Source organism: Leuresthes tenuis, unplaced genomic scaffold, assembly GCF_036924035.1.
Source record: "Leuresthes tenuis unplaced genomic scaffold, fLeuTen1.0.hap1 SCAF_13, whole genome shotgun sequence".
Lineage (NCBI taxonomy): Eukaryota > Metazoa > Chordata > Actinopteri > Atheriniformes > Atherinopsidae > Leuresthes > Leuresthes tenuis.
In genome coordinates this window covers 14,023,965-14,043,564 of record NW_027325367.1, presented here as the reverse complement: position 1 = coordinate 14,043,564, position 19,600 = coordinate 14,023,965, and the positions used below count along the sequence as shown (strand labels likewise).

At 40.0% G+C, this 19,600-nt stretch overlaps 2 protein-coding genes across 5 annotated transcripts; both read right to left on the bottom strand.

Annotated features, from left to right (window-relative positions):
• Nucleotides 1-257: 257 nt before the first annotated feature.
• Nucleotides 258-1,152, bottom strand: LOC140266858 (mitoregulin). Its single transcript, XM_072361980.1, has 2 exons — nucleotides 905-1,152; nucleotides 258-737 (listed from the first exon to the last, which is right to left on the bottom strand). The coding sequence occupies exon 1, from the start codon at nucleotides 1,076-1,078 to the stop codon at nucleotides 908-910; it is 171 nt and encodes a 56-aa protein (XP_072218081.1). The 5' UTR covers nucleotides 1,079-1,152; the 3' UTR covers nucleotides 258-737; nucleotides 905-907.
• Nucleotides 1,153-2,892: 1,740 nt separating this feature from the next.
• Nucleotides 2,893-19,387, bottom strand: scml4 (Scm polycomb group protein like 4). 4 transcript variants are annotated; one of them, XM_072362608.1, is made up of 7 exons: nucleotides 19,277-19,387; nucleotides 14,822-15,098; nucleotides 11,262-11,464; nucleotides 9,341-9,470; nucleotides 5,872-6,081; nucleotides 4,353-4,498; nucleotides 2,893-4,080 (listed from the first exon to the last, which is right to left on the bottom strand). In XM_072362608.1, exons 2-7 carry the CDS (start codon nucleotides 15,057-15,059, stop codon nucleotides 3,955-3,957), a joined length of 1,053 nt encoding a protein of 350 aa, XP_072218709.1. In that variant the 5' UTR covers nucleotides 15,060-15,098; nucleotides 19,277-19,387; the 3' UTR covers nucleotides 2,893-3,954. The 4 variants fall into 4 exon arrangements, with proteins under 4 accessions (XP_072218709.1, XP_072218708.1, XP_072218711.1 ...); XM_072362607.1 differs by having other exon boundaries at nucleotides 5,872-6,084; nucleotides 19,277-19,383; XM_072362610.1 differs by lacking the exons at nucleotides 14,822-15,098; nucleotides 19,277-19,387 and adding exons at nucleotides 12,055-12,122; nucleotides 12,407-12,566 and having other exon boundaries at nucleotides 5,872-6,084.
• Between the last annotated feature and the right edge of the window lie 213 nt (nucleotides 19,388-19,600).

The following is a 19,600-nucleotide window of genomic DNA, read 5'->3' as shown; positions in this document are numbered from 1 at the left end:
CTTTACAGCATGCTCTTGAAAACATGGATATTACGACATCTCTGCCATCATTACATTCAGGACTACGTGTGCCTTTGTGTCCTCCTTTCTCTAACATCTGATAAACCACACTTTCCAAAGCTAAAAATCTGATATGAAAGTGATCCTCAAAAATCTTCCAATTCTGAATAAACTAATGCCGACACAGTTCACAGCATAGTTGCAATTGTCTATTCCATCCAGCAGATGGGGCAATAACTCAAAACAAAACTTGTAAATAAAAAAAAAAGCTTTTATTAATAAAATCTCACAGACACGCGCTCAAGTTCACACAAAGCTGCATTCAATACAAATCACTGGGTGTTTTGATATTTTTCTTTTTAATTAATTCGCAGATCCTTTGTGGAGGACATTGAGCAGGATTTAAGGAGCAGCTGGTCTGTGTTGACAGATGTGACCTCCTGTTGAATGACTTCTCCCACATACTCGAAGCAACAAAAAAAAAAAAAGAAAACTACAACAATTTGCTTGACCCGATGTGAAAAGAACACGCAAGTACAGAAAGCACTGAAGACATATCCCCAACTTCTGCCGGTGTATGTCTGCAGGAAAAAGAGCTGCTGTCACTAACGGCTGTCTCCGTGGAGTTGGGTGAATATGAAGATCAGTCTTGTTATGCAAGATGAGGCAGACAGCACAATGACAGGCGTGTGGGACATCCAGTTTCCAACGGCTTCATAAAGCAGACAGCTCCCAGCCTGTCATGTGAAGAATTAGATTAGTCCCACGCAAATGACAAGAGGTGAATCAAATGAGCCTCACAAATGTGCAGCTGAGCTTGGTAATTCAGTTACAAACCCTCCATTGAATAACAGGCCTAAATAAAACTCAACCCCCATGTGTGTCGTTAAAAATCCGAGGTTACCATTCAAGCCAGGTCGAGTTTCTTCTGCGTTTCTGACAGCTTGTCCTGCAGCCGTTTCTTCCTCCAGTCAAGAAACTTCCTCCTCATTCTGTTCGCCTGCCATCCTGACAGGAAGCCCACCGCGAAGGAAACCACCACGGCGACTTGTAGTGTCCTCTCTGAGACGTCTGCCATGTTCACCTCTGGCTCCCAGCTGCACGGATTTGTATAAGTCCCATGAAAATTGTCTGCACGCTCGTACAGGAAGTAAAACGTCTGTGCTCACGCGATAGTTCGGGCAAGCGTGAATCTCGTAGGTTTTAAAAATAAAGGTCAATAAATATTTTCACATTGCTGTTTGTGGCTACTGTTTGGCTCTGTATTTGAATAATACCGCAGTCAGTCAGTAAATCAATCGATATAGTTTAATTGTTAACATTTAAAGACGTAGAAGGGATTCGATAAAACAACAATAAAACATATTCATAAAAGTAGTGTCTGCATTAAAATATCGGGAGAGAGTGTTCCGTTTCTTTTTTCTTAAAATCAATAATCAATCAGTCTTCTTACTTATACATTGGTGTCTAAAAAGGAAAAATTGCACCAGTTATTAAAATTCTATGTGGTCTTTGTCATCTGAATTTAGATGGGAAAGAAGAACTGACTCATCAGCGAACTTTAAAATATGACGCCCAGGATATTGGCTCTCATGCTGGAGTACAAACAAACAGAAGTGATGAGAGGGCTGGGTCCTGTGGTGAACTGGTGGAAGAGATAAGAATCCAACTATACTTGATAGGTTTCCTGGTATTTATTGAGTTCCACGATCACCACTGCTGCTGCTTGTCGCTATTACCAGCCCCATCTACATAAGGCATATGATTAGGGGCCATTTACAGTTGAAGCCAGGGTCACCCTGTCTTATCTTGGAGCTCAAGAAAAGGAGACAGACAGCAAAAAAAGAAGTCATTTTTAAAAAAATGTATTGGAGATGAAGAATAAAACGCAAACAGTCAAAGAATGAAGAAGAGAGAAGTGCAAGTCCAAAATGAGAAGCAAAAAGAATCTATATGAGACATAAAATGTGAGAAAAATTACCCAAAAGAGACATATTCCAAATGTAAACAAAAGCGACCAAATTGTGAGACACAAAACAAGCCGAGATGCTCAACAACTAAACGTGGGGAAACAGGATGGCCAAAATGGGCCAAAAAAAGAAAAATTAAACCTTAAAGAGTTGCACAATGTCCACATGGTGATGGATCTGTGAGAATCTGCATCTGTAAGAAACACACTTTTCCAGTGCCTAATGCCCAGTGTACGTTGTAGGATTTTTGGGTGGTTTTTTATTGTCTTGTTTCCAAAGATAGCCTGCAATAATTTTCTGACAATGTTAGAGATTTAGGATAATCATCAACCAATAGATCATGGAGTGAAATACTGAAAAGGCTCAAACCAAAGCTGAAAAGTGTAGATTGAGGCCAAATATGATAAACACAACTGCTGAATTCAAAATAAGAAAACCTGATTGAGTTGTGGCAGCAGAGGCCTCTTCTATATGATTTGTCCTCCAGCTCACACCATGACAGAAAAACGCAGGTCAGAAGCAAACAGATGAGGGATTACAACCTCTAGATAATTAGTAAATCAGTTAGCATATTAATAAGTAATTAGGGTAATTTTTCAGTCCTTCAGCTCATAAAACTTCATCTCACTATGATGCTTACAATCTGTGTTGTTCTTCACAGCTGCAGACTGCTAAGATTCAGCAGGTATCATCATCATCATCATCATCATACAGTCTGCACACAAACATGCCCAAATCATCACGTCAACCTATATGACAGCTTAAATCATACAGTTTGTAGCAGCCTTCAGTCAACAGCAGGATGAGTGGAGGGAGCTTTTTCACATTTGTACCCAGCAGCCCCTGGTTTCATAATTCATCCATGTACATGGCTCACTTAAAAAATGTGAAAATAGTCATGTAAAAACATAAAGAACTCATACAAAGACAAATATGCTGTATTTCATAAAAGTCTGTTTGCGGTACACAAGAAAATCTCAGAAAAAACAAGTAACGTGAAAGACTAAAGTAGTGCTGTACAACATGTTAAAAAAGTTTTGTTTAGCCACAAGTTTCACATGTACTGCATGTGATTGATTATTTACCTCAGAAAAGATGTTGTTAGTACATTATATGAGGAAAACATGTGTCTAAGAGGACACTACAAGGTTTTTAAAAAAAATGCTTTAATCATATTTTTTTTCCTTTTTTTTTCTACAATTTTGATATGACATACTACTTTAGCAGAGGTTTTTAATGCAAAATTATTAAGAGGTATCACAGGAGTCAAATGTAAACTGTGGAGAGGAGATTGAGATAAAGTGTGTGAGAGGACTGATTCGGCTACATCGAGTGTTGAGTTTATCGAGGCAGTAACTGCTTAAAGGAGCGACAAACTTTACGAGTTTGGACCAGTTTGTTTTTCATCGCAGCGCTTTGCACCCTGAGGTTTGCAAAACGATTTTGCTGTTCAGCGTCTCCTTTTCTTCCCGTCGTCATGAGCACCGTGTGATGGGAGGCACAACTGATGTTACAGTTTTTTATGATTTGTGTGTTGTGGTTTGCAGGCAAAGTCTTGCAGCTGTTACTGCTTGCTGTTGTAACCAATATCACTGAGGTAAAGCACCATACAGTTTCCCTGCCTATGTAGGCCTTCGGTTGTGTTGATACAGGGGCCATTATTATGGTCTGCTCAAATTAATGCTGTGGTAAGATCAAGTTTCAATACACAGAAGCTGCTATCTGTTTTGCAGAAAAACTATTTACATTGTAAAGCCACTAGGGTATCCAACACACAAAGATGAAAATGGTTAATAGCTTCAGCAGCAAATAGTTCTAATATGTACAGTCAAATTGTCCAGTTTGTCACCAAAATGAGGTTCCGATACAGTAAAAAAAAACAAAAAAACACTAGGTATCAACTGTGGATCATGTTCATGATGTTTAGCTGAGTGGATGGAGCAGTTTGAAAGTCAACGTGAGGCTTCCACTCCTCTACGGTAAATCACAATCGATTTTGTTTGAGCCTGTCGATGTGGTAACAGAGTTTGAGGGCAGGGCCCAGCTTCAGTCCCAGGTACTTCATCATCATCTCACTTTTCAGCAGTAGGAGGGCATCTCCATCTATTTCCTGAAACACAACATGGAGCCCCGTTACTCGTAGTGACAAACAGAACTCGCAATATAACAAATCAGTATTGTTTAAGGTGTATCTTTCATGATTTAAAATGAGGCCTGAACCTCCTGCTGCTCAGACTGTTTATTGTGGCTGTGATGGAATGAACCTGTCCAAAAGCAGTGCAGGGCTGCATATGAAGCTCCTTTCCGTTACATTTTATGTTAACATGTCAGTCCATGACATGAGATACCCATATGAATATCAAGAACTCACTCTGAACTCACATGCTTTCTGAATGCATCAGCGTGAGGTCCCAGGGCTTGGGGGTCAGCTTCTTTGATGAACCAAACCACATCCTCTACACCCCAGCTGGAGGGGTTCGTGCCAGCAGGACGTCTGCCCTCTCCTGTGTCTGGCATTGAGCTGTAGGCTGTGTAACACAGGGGGACAGGCAGAGCGATAAAAATCCTGCTCCAATGGTAAAATAACACCTACAAAACCTTTGTACCACCAAAGAATCTAATGCATTACTTTGGGAAAGACTGGAAACAACATGGAAATTGGGGCTTTTGTAAAAAAAAAATGTCTTTACTGCCCAAATAACTTGAGTAAGACTCAAAAAATAGAGAGAACATAGGTGAATTAGTCTGATAGCAACTTTATAACGTTACTTTATAACGTTATAACTTTATAACGTTTATAACGGTGTTACTAACGGCATTATTTTTTTCAGTAATCTAATTAATTACTTTTCCCATCGTTGCAACGCCGTCGCCATTACTGAGAATGTGAAGTGGCGCGTTACAACAATTTGGTTGAATGAAGGTGTTAGGTTTTGACTACACATCAGCTGCCTGGAGAGAGCAGGGGTGGGGATGATGACACTGTTGCAAATGCGATGATGATATGCTGGGTGGGCGGATCACGCCCTGCTCACGCTGCCTCACTGCACGCTCTGACTGCCAAACACAGCAAGACGGCGACAATGGCGACAAGCCAGGGAAATTCAAACTGAAAGTACCGGCAATACTTCTCGTCCATTTTAATCAAAGGCAAGAATGTTTATGTAATATGCACGCTATGCCCAGGAAAAAAAGACTTTATCCACGTCTGCCTCAAGCAACTCGAATCTTATGAAGCACCTCACATCAACACACACTAACATGACACCTGTTGCTGCTGCTGCTAACCCAACCCCAAGCCCGAATATATAAATATAGTGTTCTGTTTATTGTGCAGTAGGCCTAAAATACAGTTAGAGATTTTCCTTTGTTTCATTTTACCCAAGTTTACACGCGTTTCTCAATTTTGCACTTGAATTTTATTTTCAACATTTTCTTTTTAATATATTTTTATTTCTAAGCATGTCATATGACAGGCTGCAATCTATTGAGTTCAAATAAATACCAAATGTTCTAAAATACTGTATATAGTGTTTTTATTCTTCAGTCAGTTAATATAAACATCTTTGATGTTAAAGATGTTATAGAACGTAATAGCGTATAGATTAGAACATGAAAAATTATTTCACAGTTACTTTGCCGAGTAACTAATTACTCTTACAATGAGGTAACTGAGTTACTAACTCAATTACTTTTTGGGAGAAGTAATTTGTAACTGTAACTAATTACTTTTTTAAAGTAAGATGACCAACACTGGCTGTCATGCAAACACAATACCAACCAAGCAGATGACATAAATGGCAATCATTTGTACAAACTAAGCGACATTGCCAGAACAGCCAAAATATACATATATCTGGATTGTGGGTTTTTTTCCTGTGATAGTTACACACAGCCTCACCATTCCTGTTTCCATCCTGGAAACTCGCCGGACTTGATGCTTGCCGGCATACACCTAATGGAGTAGAGCAACTGCTGCTACGGTACACATAAGAGTGTTTAGTTTGGTACTGTGATGTCATGATGTTGAAGGCGGAGTCACTGGGATCTATGGTGTAGCGCTTGGAGTCCACAGGTGGGTCACATATGAAATCATCTGGCAATGGTGTCTCTGCTGGAGAGGGACGTGCATGAGTTAACATAATTTACTCTTAAAGCCATTATTCAGAAAATCTTTTTTCACTTCTAAATATGATAAAGCCATCACGAACACTGAAATTAGCCTCCCCTTCCTTTTTGATTGGCTGACATTTCATTTTGCATATAGAAATGGTTATATGATCCCAGGCCTCTGAGCCTCAAATCAAATTTTTTTTCCATTGATGTGACACATATTTGATTTTTTTTTTTTCAAGGCTGTCTTAATACATAGTCAACTCCAATGTGCACTTCAGTATGTGGTCCAAGATCAGATTTATATCCAACATGTGGCTATGGGACACACGTCCGGATGTTCATATCAGATGCCATGCAGCTTTATAGCCATGCACCGTGTGTTATTGTCAGAAACCTGGAGCACATCTCCAGCACTGCTGGTAATAGCTGTTTAAACAGCAAAAGCAAGCTATCCTCAGGGCCACCATACATTTCAAATAGAAGTCAGATGCAAGACACATCTAGCTATAATTGGGAACCTCTTATTCTGATCTCAATTAAATCAGAATTAAACAATGTGGATGATAATGTGAATGTAGTCATAGATCCATGTGCTATGTGAGCCATGTGAGCCATCAGTGGATTTCAATCCCTCTCTATGTATTTGTCCTGTTTTTAACAAATTAATGGGTTTAAATGATTGGAAAATCATTGCATTCTGTTAACACAATGCACAACATTCAAACATTCTGGAAATGGAGTTGTACCTCAAAGCACAACTGTGCCAAAGTGCAGCTTCCAAAAAGCGTTTGAGTAGATGTAGATTCCAAACTGAACAAAACTAGGATTCCGGGTTGCACAATTAACAATAAACACAACGAAAACAGGATTCTCCGCAACTTTGAGCAGTTTATAACTGAATCAGGTGCCTCTGAAGGACAACAAACATCCATAAAGAATAAAGGAGGGCTGAAGCTCACTGATTATTTTTGCTGCCGACATTTCGACACTAGTTTGTCTTTATCAGAGTTGAGATGGGCACAGAATCAAGGCAGGCAATTACAGTCAATATAAAACAGAAGTGCATAGACAAATCTATGTAGAAGCCTATTGGACAGGCCATACAAGTGTACAAATAACACGTCCCAGACATCATCAGGTGAACAGAAACAAATAACCTTTGTCCTTCAAAACGACAAAGGTTACAGAGACAAAAGCGAAATAATTAATTTAAAATGGAGACACGACCAACCATGCCATTGATTCATGATGGAAGGTCAAGAACATAAATAACAAATCTGACCTCTGCCTGACTAATAGAATGCGAGAGGATATGAACATCTGACATATGTTGCATTAAAGAAAACATGACAAATTCAGTTCTTCAGTAATATCAAGTGGCTCCACAGTATCAAAAGAATCAATCCAATCTTCCTCCCTATGAAGCAATACGTAAATAATGTCACCACCTCTTACAGGAGGTGAGATTTTTTTCTATTCCCCAAAACTTCAGTGATGCCGAAGAGCGGTGGTTAACATTCTTTGTATGCTGGATGGCCTGAATAAAACTGTGAGGAGCCTTCTGTCTGCTGAAATGTATTCACAGCATTCCACTTTGCTTTTAGACCACTGTATCACTAACAGGGCTGCAGACACAATATTAGACGGGAGTTACATTTTTGTACCTCTTATCTTAACTCTTACCTTCGAGTAAGCTGAATTATAAAAAAAAAACAACAACTCTTCACCATGTAACAGTATCGATATAAAATAGATGAAAGGCAAACAGTAATTCCTCTGAATCTGTTCACTTTATGCCAACCCTTTTTTTTTTCCTGCTAATCAATAATGCAGAAGCTTTCTGGTTCTTGCCAGAGCAAGGCAGCTCTGGATTTACCTGGTGACAGATTTTAGCACTCTACAGAGATGCCTCTGAATTACCTTGTGTACATCGTGTTCAGGCAAAGGTCAAATGTATTTCATTGTATTCTGAAAAATCAATTATGTGATAAGATCTGCACATGTGAATATGACACACAATTAAATACAAACACACACACACAGCAGAACTGCCTTCATGTTCACAGTAAATTGCTAATATTTCAGTTTTAGAGATATAGAGATGTCGTTTTTTTTTTTTTGTTTGTCAGTTACAAAACATCTAAATTATTTCTATACTTGTATGTCCTACAGAAAGTTGCAAGAACTCAACAGTCTTCTACATCCTACTTTTAAAAAAAAACTATTTCATAAACCATAAATGATGAATAGACAAGAGAAGTGAATCAAAGGAATCGCATATCAACATTGGTTGTGTCTCAAAAACATAAAGCCAAAAACAGGGACTATTTTGAAATGCTTCTCCATTTCACTAGAGGAATGATTTACATAGGCTGGGTGGCACCACAGGGAGCATGCTGGTTTGTGTGCGAGCCTACCCGCGTATGCACAGTCTTCGTCTGTATGTCTACACTCTGACATCAAACACCCTTTATGATTTGCAAGAACAAAGAGCAAACAGCTAGGCCTTGATACATGGGATTCCCACTTCAACATCAAATACACTCAAGGCAATCTTGGAAATATTTGGTTATTCAGAACAGTCCAAGCCATGGAGGGAAATTAAAAAAAAGCAAGGCAGGATGGCTGTAGGAAATCAATAATTCCTTTTTGTAAAAATCATTTCAAATATCTGATTTTTCACCAGAAACAAGGGATGCAGGGGGAGGGGGATATTGAAATAGAATGAAAAGCTTCTGATTGTGTTTTAAGGTGCAGTAAACCTTTAGAAGCTTGATGAGTTTTTGACTTTACATTATGTAAAGAGATGGGATTGTTTAGATGGGATTTTGCATCTGCATGCAGACAACCAGGCGCTGGTGGGTGTGGAGATCAAAGTGGACAGATGTCACTAACTGATACTTGCAAAGGCAGATGTATGTATTTAAGCTCACATTCGGAGCGGGGCAGCAGGTGATAGAAAAGATAAGACAAAAATAAGAACAACATAGGAAGGAAAGGCCACTATTCTTATCCAAAAGTCCCACCCCTACTGCACACTGAGTGTAAAGTGAGAATAAAAATATTAGAACCAATTAGCCAATAGTCTCAAATTTCTTTTCTATGTAATTTGGATGAACCCTCCGCTTCTCCATCATCACACCTCCACTGTTGTTTCCTTACTTCTAGAAACTATACTAATAGTTCATTTATGACTACGTTACTATAGATAGAAAAATGCACAAAGTTCAAGATCACTATGAGTGTCTTGGTACCTGTTAGAACCTGTGGTGTGGCAGAGTGAGGGACGATTGCAGCATCCTGTGGGATGGAACCCATCTCAGGTTCTGGTGTGCAGCCGGGAGGAGAGCTGGCAAGTGAGGACATCACCATTCTGGGCTTTAGCTGCACAGGTACACACATGTAGACATTTACAAATCACTGGCACTCCTGTATTTCTGTAATTCTCATTACACATTTAGCTGTTATGCTGCAAACAAGTGGAACAAACTGCCAGTGGAGATTAAACTGTCACCAAATGTAGACATTTTTAAATCCAGGTTAAAAACATTTCTTTTCTCATTTCTTTTAACTTATCTAGACTGTTGCTTGTTTTTATTCATTTTAATTATTTTATTTCTTTCTATTTATATTCTTTTACATATTTGTAATGCTTTTTTCTGCTCCCTGCTGCAATGCTTTTATTTTATGCAAAGCACTTTGAATTGTTTTATACATGAAATGTGCTGTACAAATAAATTTGAATTTGACTTTTGACTTTAACTTATACAACTGAAAAAAACCAAAACAATAGGTGGATAGAAAATCTTCTGTTGATACTTCTACAAAGCAAACTATGTTAGCAAAATAACAAATTTTGACCTTTTTGTTTCAGTTAAATCCAAATTATTGTTAGTGCACTCACCAATATTTTCAGTACTCTTCAGTACAATAGTGCATTTGGAGACAAACATACAGATACCAATATTTTTAACAATTACTAAAGATACTGCCACTGATGGTGGAGTCTACTGTTACAGTGACCTGCATACGATACCCTAAAATTCCCTGTAAGCTTTCTCATCAAGCCAGTGATGAAACAATTATCTAAAACCAATAACAACTGCAATACTTGTGCCAATATCTTCTGGATACTATTTAAATGACAAAGAACTAGCTTCAGTAAAATTTAAAGTTTTTTCACAGCATGATTTGACAGCCTGATTTTATTTATTTTTTTTTTTGCATGATAGGAACCCAGTTAACCAACAGATAACATCTAAAAAACAGCTAAACTTGCTATCACCACGTCAAGAAACAGCAGTTGTAACAGCAGTTGTGATGTCTATGTGCTGTGTTGCTGAGATCTCTACTGAAGTTAGCACTTAAACGACTAGCTATGGCTAGCCTGATGTAATACCACATTATACCACAAGACGAGATATTGAGTAAATCCAGTAGATCCAAAGTCCAGCCTGTCAAAAGTCCAAACAGAGGAAAAGACAGTGGCGCAATAAGCCGGAATCAGGTACATGCAGTGGATCATCATGTGGCTCGGTTGTCACATAATTGATTTTTTTGGAGGATGGCGTAGCAGCGTCTTCTACAAGTATTCTACAGTTACTGGGAAATTTTATTTTTCTTTAAAAAAAAGCATGCTACTGCATGCAAAACTGGCACACGCACCCAAGTACAGAATTCTCAGTTGTTTTCATGGACAAAACAAATTTCAAAGTACAACAAAATGTGTCATTGTTGGGCCAAATACTGGTGCACTGGTGATGTGTCACATTTAGACTTCCTGTTTGACTTTAATGGAAACAACTATTTTGTTTAAGAAAATTACTACAAAATGCACCTTTAAATTAGGCATGCTGTGCATGGTAAGGGCACAACTTCAGCATCAGATGGGTCACTTTTGGAGTGCTTCATAATGCAAGTACTTTATAATCTTAAGCATGTATCCTCACTGTCTATAAGATGGGTCTTTTAAGAAAAACTAGTGATTGTGTTGGGCTCTGAGAGTTGCCTAAACAAACGTAATACTGTGCATGGCTATATCCTGTGAGAACCCACAAGTAGAGGACTGCCAGGTTGCTTTCCTATATGCGGCCTGTGTACACAGTGTTTGACTATCATGTCAAACAAACGGTCATTTCAATGATCAAAATTCAAATAAAACAATGGTTGACTGACCTTAAAGCCAGGTTTCCTGCCTCTTTTCTTTGGGACCTTAAGGGGCGACAGAGCCTCAACATAGTGGCTCTGGAACTCCAGCTTACGGATAGGCGGCCGTCCTCTCTTCCTGCCGGGTACCTTACCCGGAGGCCCAACTATGAACTGGGGGCCGAGAGTAGAAGTTTGCATCTCCTGGCTGGTGGACAAGGTACTCATCAGACCTGAGAGAGACCAAGAGATTCTTAAACATAAACTGAAAGTAGGAAGTGGTGGGGGGGGTGGGTTGTTTTTTTTTTTTTCTCAGCACTGCCTCAGCTCCAAACTGGAGCGGAAACTTAGAAATACAAGTGCGACTATCCCCTCCACACACACACACACACACACACACATACACGCAGAGAAATGATAGGAAATAGTAGAAACAGACCCGCATAAAGCTTTGTACTCAACCACACCCCTCCCCCTCTCCAGCTGCAAAGATTGCAATAAATATCATTACAGCACAGTGTGTGTGAGAGAGAGAGAGAGAGAGAGAGAGAGAGAGAGAAAGAGAGAGAGAGAGAGAGACAAAGACCTACACATGCACGCATACACTCTCACACACAAACAGAGGAAATAAAAGCGAAGCACATATACCCACAACACCCACACAATCAAACAATCAATGAAGTACGCTGCCACACACACACAACAGTAGTTTCAAGTGTTTGTCTCGGTGCCATTCATTCACAAGGCTATTACTCTCGCAATACATCTCTCTCAGTCTACTGCATGTCTCTGTTTATTTTATTCGTGCAGCACAATCACGAACCTGACATGGTCTCTGATTCAGAAGCTAAATGCTGTGCTCCCACTGAGGCTGGTGTTCCCCTGGTCAGCCTAACATAGACATAACATTCTTTCATTTCCTCACAAATAACACACAGGTGTATCCTGACTCCTGTGCATACAGATGTGTTTAAAGAGTAAAATCGGCTTTTTTTGTGTGATGACACAGTATTTGTCAAATTGCAAAAAGAGGAACACAGGAACAGAAACGGACCACGTGAATATGCGCCATGCTCTCTATTCTTTTTCTCAGGCTGAGATGCCGAAAAGAAAAAGACGGGGAAAAGAAAACGAAAAAAAAAGCTTCAAAATTAGCCCCAATCGGCGTTACCTACCATGCACACAGCTGTCTGGTTATTTCTGACTGTGTGTGATGCTTCACTCCAGCAGTAGGTTTCCGGATACTCCCCTGACAGCTCTGCTCGCACCAGTCACTGCTCTCTGCTGCTACACTCTGTCAAAACGCCGGCAACTCTGTGAGCCCGTCTCTCTTCCTCAATCACCGACCACCTTCCTCTGACCCAACCCCCTCCTCCCTTTCTCTTCTACTCTAACCCCCTCTTCCTGTGTGTCCCTTTTTAGTCGTCATAGCAACCCGCCTCTAACATCCCGCGGCAGCCGGCAGACATGCTGAGCTCAAAGCGATGTCTGTGTCTGTGTGTGAGGTTGTAATGTAATTACAGTTGCTGCAGCTCAGGGTTTTTTTGGTTTTTTTTTTTTTTTTTTTTAAGGCCACGGAATTCAAACTGCGCAAGTTTTTGTGTTACAGATGTTTGGGTTCAAAACTATAATCCGGAGTCATTCCTTCAAGAATTAGCAAGCAGGGACCTGAGCAAATTAAATCTTTTAGTTACACACTAATACTTAAACATGCCTCATATAGACTTCAGGTATGAGATCCATTTTCCTTAGAACCTCATAAGGTCATAACACCACCAGGAAGACTGCTGCTTTTATTTCAGATAAAAGCTCACATTGCTGTCAAAGCTCATTTTCTCCTTTTCATTTGTAGACCTCTTCTGCCGCACGCCGCTTTTCTATGATAAAATAACACAAATACGGAAAGAAAAAAGACCAGCCATAGGCAAAGCTGTGTGTAGTCCCCCAACGGAGGTGCAGGCATTAAAGAAAAAAGTGGGTTCCCAGCTGCCTTTTTGCTCTCATACGCTACAAGTGTCAGGATTTCCCTCCTGACCACATATCGATTAGTTGCGCTCTGGTTGCTATGCCGATTGCCATTCAAAGCCAAATTTCTGGGTTTTAACACTCAATCAAAATCAGGTTAACCTCTGAAAAAAGGATCAAACGCCGGCATGCCCTCGCTAGCATGCGTAGCCTTTTCCAGAGTGTAAAGAGATTTGTCAGGATTCAAGTGGAAAGTAGTCACTCACGAGCTGTTGTAATGCTGAAAGTGACAGACCGAACACGGGCCTGTACATGATAATAAAAAAAATCGACAATAAACAGCGAGATCAAGATGGTTAGGTTGTAATACTGAGTGCTAGCACATGTTCACAAGCTTATTCTGCACTGAGCGTGATGGTTGGAGGCCTGTGTGTGCAGAGTGGGGCCCATAAATCACACAAGTAATTACAGAGCAAGATTAATCCTAATGACTCCTCAATCAGTCCTGTCCCATTACAGCAGATCACACTACACACAAAGACAGACTGAGAGAGAACAGATAATCATCTCTTACTTATAAAGACTGGGATATTATGGGGGGTGACATTAACATTGAAAGACAACACCAGTTTTTGCACCATTGCACTAGCACAATGCATTTGGGACCAGAGCCTAATTTGTTTATGGCTAATTAAGCAATTACGTGATCTGTGAACCCTTACGCCTGATTTTATTTTACAACTAAACGAAGCAGCTTCCGTTTGGAGGCAGAGTGTTTGAAAGCTGTTGGTGTTACAGCCGCAGCAATGTAGCAACAATCAGCAGTGATTAGCATAACTTAATCACTGGCTTCGGGGGAGGCAGATTTGTATCTGTTTTCACTTATGGTGAAAGGAAACTGCCACAAAGTCAGCTATGCTAATGTCTCACTAAACTGTACACCTACATAAGTATAAAAATATAGTCTAATCATTGCCAGGCTCACAAACACACCAAAATGGATGCACATAATTTAAAATATAAGTGGCTTTCAACTGTAAAATGCCGACTCTCACTTGAATGTAGAATTGATTAGTGTGTGTCTGCATGGGTATGTCTGAGTGTTGTGTTCTCTAATCAATGTAACAATGTAACAACCCCCCTGAATTTATTTACAGCTCAGGCAGGGCGTCTCCATGGTAACAGACATTGAAATCGGATCCTGCACCAGAGTCACGTGATAAGGTGGGAATAAATAAACGCATACGAAACAACAATGCGTGTATTGAACAGGCAAGCTCACACACTTCATCAGACACACACACACACACACGTGCCGCCCTTCCTTATCTTCACTGTGTGCTCTCATTCACTCAACCCTATTCAGAGGAAGGCCAAGCTGAGAGGTGCTGCTCTTTCCACAAGTTATTAGTCAGGAGGAAACAAAAAAAACAGACATTTCACCATTTCGCACTAACATGCAACTTCTAGATCGCACAATTGATGGCGTGTGTGAAGACTTTAGGGCTTCTCAGTGACTTTGTTTCTTCACAGTGATGTTAAATATGGACCTTCGGTGCTGTGCTTAACATTTCCACTGGTTTTACACTTCAAATCGTCAGAAAAATATGGTTTTCAAATCCTACTTTGTGTGCACGTGTCAGGATCCCGGCTTCTCAGTCTCTGCCCGACCGGCTCTGGCTCTGCCTCCAAGTCTACCAGGTGCCAGCAGCCACGCCCCCGGTGGTCACGGCGATCCAGGCGCAGACGCAGTCGTACATGCTTCGTGAAGACGCCAGGAGGCAACCAGGTGATGGGATGCAGAGGAGGAGCCGGTTCCGGGTGGGAGTCAGGGTTGAAATCCTGGCCTCCGTGCAGTCTCATGCCCTAACAGCTCGCCAGGGGAGGGTGGGATACATCACACTGCATGGATAGAAAGAAAAAAATCATATGTCCTTGTTTTTTTTAATGATTTTTGTGGCAAGACAAACTGGTCACTGATAAAGCACCTTTTCCCAGCATTTGTCAAGACTTCTAATTAATTTCAAAACCCTTTAACCCTTGAGCATGACAGAGTTTGGAAATGACAAAAAGCTGGAAGACTGAGGGACAGAGGGAGGATGAAAACAGAAGATGGAACGAGGAATGAGCGTTAAAAAGACAGAAGGAAATTGGGGGAGGTGGTTGAGTGATTATACCAGAAAGTGGAGACTAATGGGAGAATATGACTTTACTAGCGATAAAAGTATGGGAACAATGTATCTTTTGTGCTGTAAAGTAAATTAAATTTGGCCTCTGGAGTGCTGGATTTACTGATTGTGGTTAACTAAGCTTGACAGGGAACAAAGGCATGTGAGGCGAGGAAAGAGGGAAGCTAGGAAACTTGTTTATTTTCAGTTAATTGTAAATCGCTATTTGGTTTACCAAGGGTGCGGCTTTATTTATCACCTTCAGGCTTCCGGCGAATAATCCCTGCAATTTTAGCTTCTTTTGCTGTCTTCAAGGCTAAACTCCTATTCCCATCAATGGAGATTCAGCAGGAGTTCTAAAGCATTGCCTAATCACAAAAAAACATTAATTAGGTGGTGCCTTCATTTTTATACTTTTAAATGCTGCAGCCTTATGGATTATCTGCAAATACAGTTTGACAATCATCACAAATACCCTCCATTCTGTGACAAAATGATCTTATTCACACTGAAATCTGACTATGTTAAATAAATTATTCGCAATTAACATTGTCCTCCTCCAGCAGTGTGGGGAGAGGATGCATAAAGGAGGCTAATGTCCTTCAAAATGAGAAAGAAAACAAAATAAAGTCAATTAAGCAAAATTAAATAATTTTTAAGCAGTTTGACTGAGAGTCTCGTCTTTAGTACAAACATATAACTGGCGTCCGTTTTTAGTTTTCATTTTTCATTTTTCAAATGATATTACTGCCTCCTAGAGCATATTAGCATCAAACTAGCTAATTATGCCATCAGGCCATGTATCTCACAACTAGCAAGTTAACTATTTCACTCTCATCAAGCAATTACAACTTCCCAGGATGCCAGAAAAATTGACTTAATTTGACAAGGAATAATGAGATAAGGAAGCAGTGGATTCCATTTTGTGAGGCCGAGCACCACAGCTTTATGAAGGCTACGTCCAGTCTCCCAAGAACACAAGAATGAATGTTAACATGTGTCTACTATATCCCGTTAATCCTAATCATGCATTTTTAACTCCAAACCCTAACATAAACCATTCGTAAGTGACAGTGAACTAAAAACCCAGTGACGTGGCTGTGCACACACTCAAAGAACCAGAATTATTCTCATTGAATTGAAGACAAATTAACAAGCTTGTACTGCATTTGTATAGAGATGCATGCGGATTGATTTTGTGATAAACCAAGTTGAAAATACTTTGCATATGCCTTGTTGAAACGCTTGTGCCAGAATCCATTAATCCAGCTGTCCATTTGGGTGCCCGTGTGGCTCAATGGCTCAATCGTACACTGCATGTCCCAAATGTTGAGTTCTATTCTGTATATTATATTATATATTATTAGAGATGTTTATTCTCTGGACCCCCATAATGCACAGTTATTTCCAAAGCTACCAATCCAGTGGTAGATTTCATAATCTGGAATCTTTAAGAGAAGAGAAGAAAAGAAAAATTGAAAAGGAAGATGAAATGCGTGGTCAGGAGATCTGGGAAGAAAAGACACAGTGAGAGAGGAGGACAAAATGAGAAGACAGGCATATTTCTTTTTTTTTAACGTTATAATAATAAGATTTCAAAATGACAAAAAAAAAGGGGGTCAGTCTTTGAATTCAAACACATGCGAATAAAAAAAGAAAACATTCTCAATGTTTTTGTTTGCAAAAAAGTAATGATGAATAAAATATCAAAGCAGTGATGGGGGAAAAAACAGAAAAAAAACAGATAAAACACTCTTCAGCGCTGAACTGTCAGATAAGATTACGTTAGAGATTTAAAAAAAAAAAAAATTGTCCCCAACCTGAAAAATTCACAACACATCAAACAGTCATCCTGAACACACACACACACACACACTGTGCACTGTCAAACGACAGGAATGGAAAACGCTGTCTTTGATAGAACACAGTGCAACCCAGTGCACTCGTGCACAAACACATGCACCCAAATACACACGAGAAGACACAGGACAATGCTCCTGTCTCGTCTTCAGGCTCTGCCTCCAGCAGAAAGTATACTTTACCTTTTCACTAAACCAAAACACCTGCGCGACTGCAGCAGTCTGACAAAATGTTCAGACAAAATCAAACGCGCACAGACGCACGCTCCTGCACAGTCCTGCAGATGACTCCCCAAAGCTGTGGAGGACACAAAACGTGATGGAGAAAACACAGAAAAGGCTTGGAAGAAGCATGCTCTCGCTGCAGTGTGGTCATTCCACATTCTGTGTCTCATCGAGATGTACTATGTTGCATTTGGTCTGCAAATTGAGGTTGGACCAAGATCCACACGGTGAGGTATAATTGACTTTATGCTTTTGATATCAGCAATGTAACAAGCCATTGCTTTCAGGTGCTGATATCAAACACACACAGTCTTAATTATTTCAGTCAGAGAAACAAATAGAGCACATTTTTGATTCATGGTACCCACATTGTATTTTGCATATGATTCATATGACAGTAGGTGGTGTTATGACTAAATACATGTACAGGAAATTAATTACTTTTTTTTATTATTAATTGAGAATAATCTGTTCCTTTTTGCTCTGTAAAATTCCTGAAAAGGAGGAAATGACTGTTGCAATACACAGAGCCAATGAGAAGCAATCACAAAGGACTGAAATCACAAGGAAAAATTTAAATTTCATGCCTAAATTACTATCAAAATTAAACCAATTTTTCTGACTTTGTCATTCAATCAACCTTGAATTGAAATATTTCAGCTCAACCGGGTTCAATTACTGCTCCTGATTAAATTTTACCCTGACAAAACCTTCAGTCCTCTAAAGGGGGCTACAGACACAACTTATTCAGGGATCAAAGTGGAATTTAGGGTAGAAAACACCGGAGACCATTCCAAAGCACTGAATAGCTGTTCAGTGTAACTGCCTTCTCACTGACCTTCATCTGACTGCACAAAGCTGTACTTCTGTGTGATGTAAAAGTCGGGTGCTCTGATTATTATCAGCACTATTTCTTCCATAGAACAAAAAACCAATAATAAAGTTTTAATTCAATGCAACTTTACCACGATCCTTATAATAACACATCCACTGAAAGGGGCTATTGGCAATAATCTTGAGTCTTCACTGGCATCCAGCAATTGATTTTAACTTAGGGTCAATGTATTCATTAAAAGAGAACAGTAAAAAAAAAATCCACAACCCTTACTTGCGGGAATGCAGGTGATCCAAGAAGTGAAGCCACACTGATGCAACCCTTTATTAAACTTTCATTTTCAGTGGGTCTATTTTGAATCCACTGACCTAACTTGAAGCCCAAAGACAAACATGTGTGTTCCTGTGGATATGAAGGCAGAGGGAAAGCTGCTGCCAGGTTATTCACGACTACATTTGCACAATTTCCCAATCGAGAAGGCATCACCTAAAACACAGCATACACGTTCACTCAGAGTATTAACACTGGCAAGTATTTCTCGGGAGGGCCAAAGGTTAAGTGTCAACATGGATAGAAGAGGGTTTACGCTGGAATTTGGATGTCAGTGTTTCTCTTAAAGATACAAATGAGGATTAACAAGGAGGCTGACAGCTCACTGCAGTCAACGTTTGACCTGTTATGGGGAAATATTCAACATATCAGTTACTGCTGAGCCTTGGCAGTACAGCCAGTCTATCACACATATATCACACATGGTCTTACATGAATCCAAGGACGAGTTTCTCAAGATGTTGTGCAAAATGTCCGATCAGAACACAAGTCTGTGAACACATGTGTAAGACTGCGTGCATTTGGACCTTGTAGTTGAGACCAGAGATACTCTATAGCTCTAGGTGAGACTACTACAGCCTATTTGATATTTTGCAACCTTATGCTCTTTCTTTGTAATAAGATAAGAAGTTCGTCGATTGTGTCTGTGGCAGGTATATTCACCTTTTTCCATGTGCTCGACACAGCGGTGGGAATCTTCATCCACAAGCCGGAGCGTGGAGCTGCAGAAACAGCAGGGGACGCCCGGTGTGGATAAGTCCGGGTTCGACCCCTGCAGATGCGGCAGAGAAGCGAGCGAATACCGCGAGCTGGTGAGAGGTTTGCGGGCTGTGTTAAAAAAAAAGAAAAGAAAAATTGTCCGGGAGCTTTGACAGGAGTTGAAACGGTATCACCAAATCGAAATAAAAAAAAAAAATCGTTCAGTTTTTTTTATGTTGATGGTATAATTTCCCTATCCGGCTCATTTATCTGCGCCGCTTCAGAAGA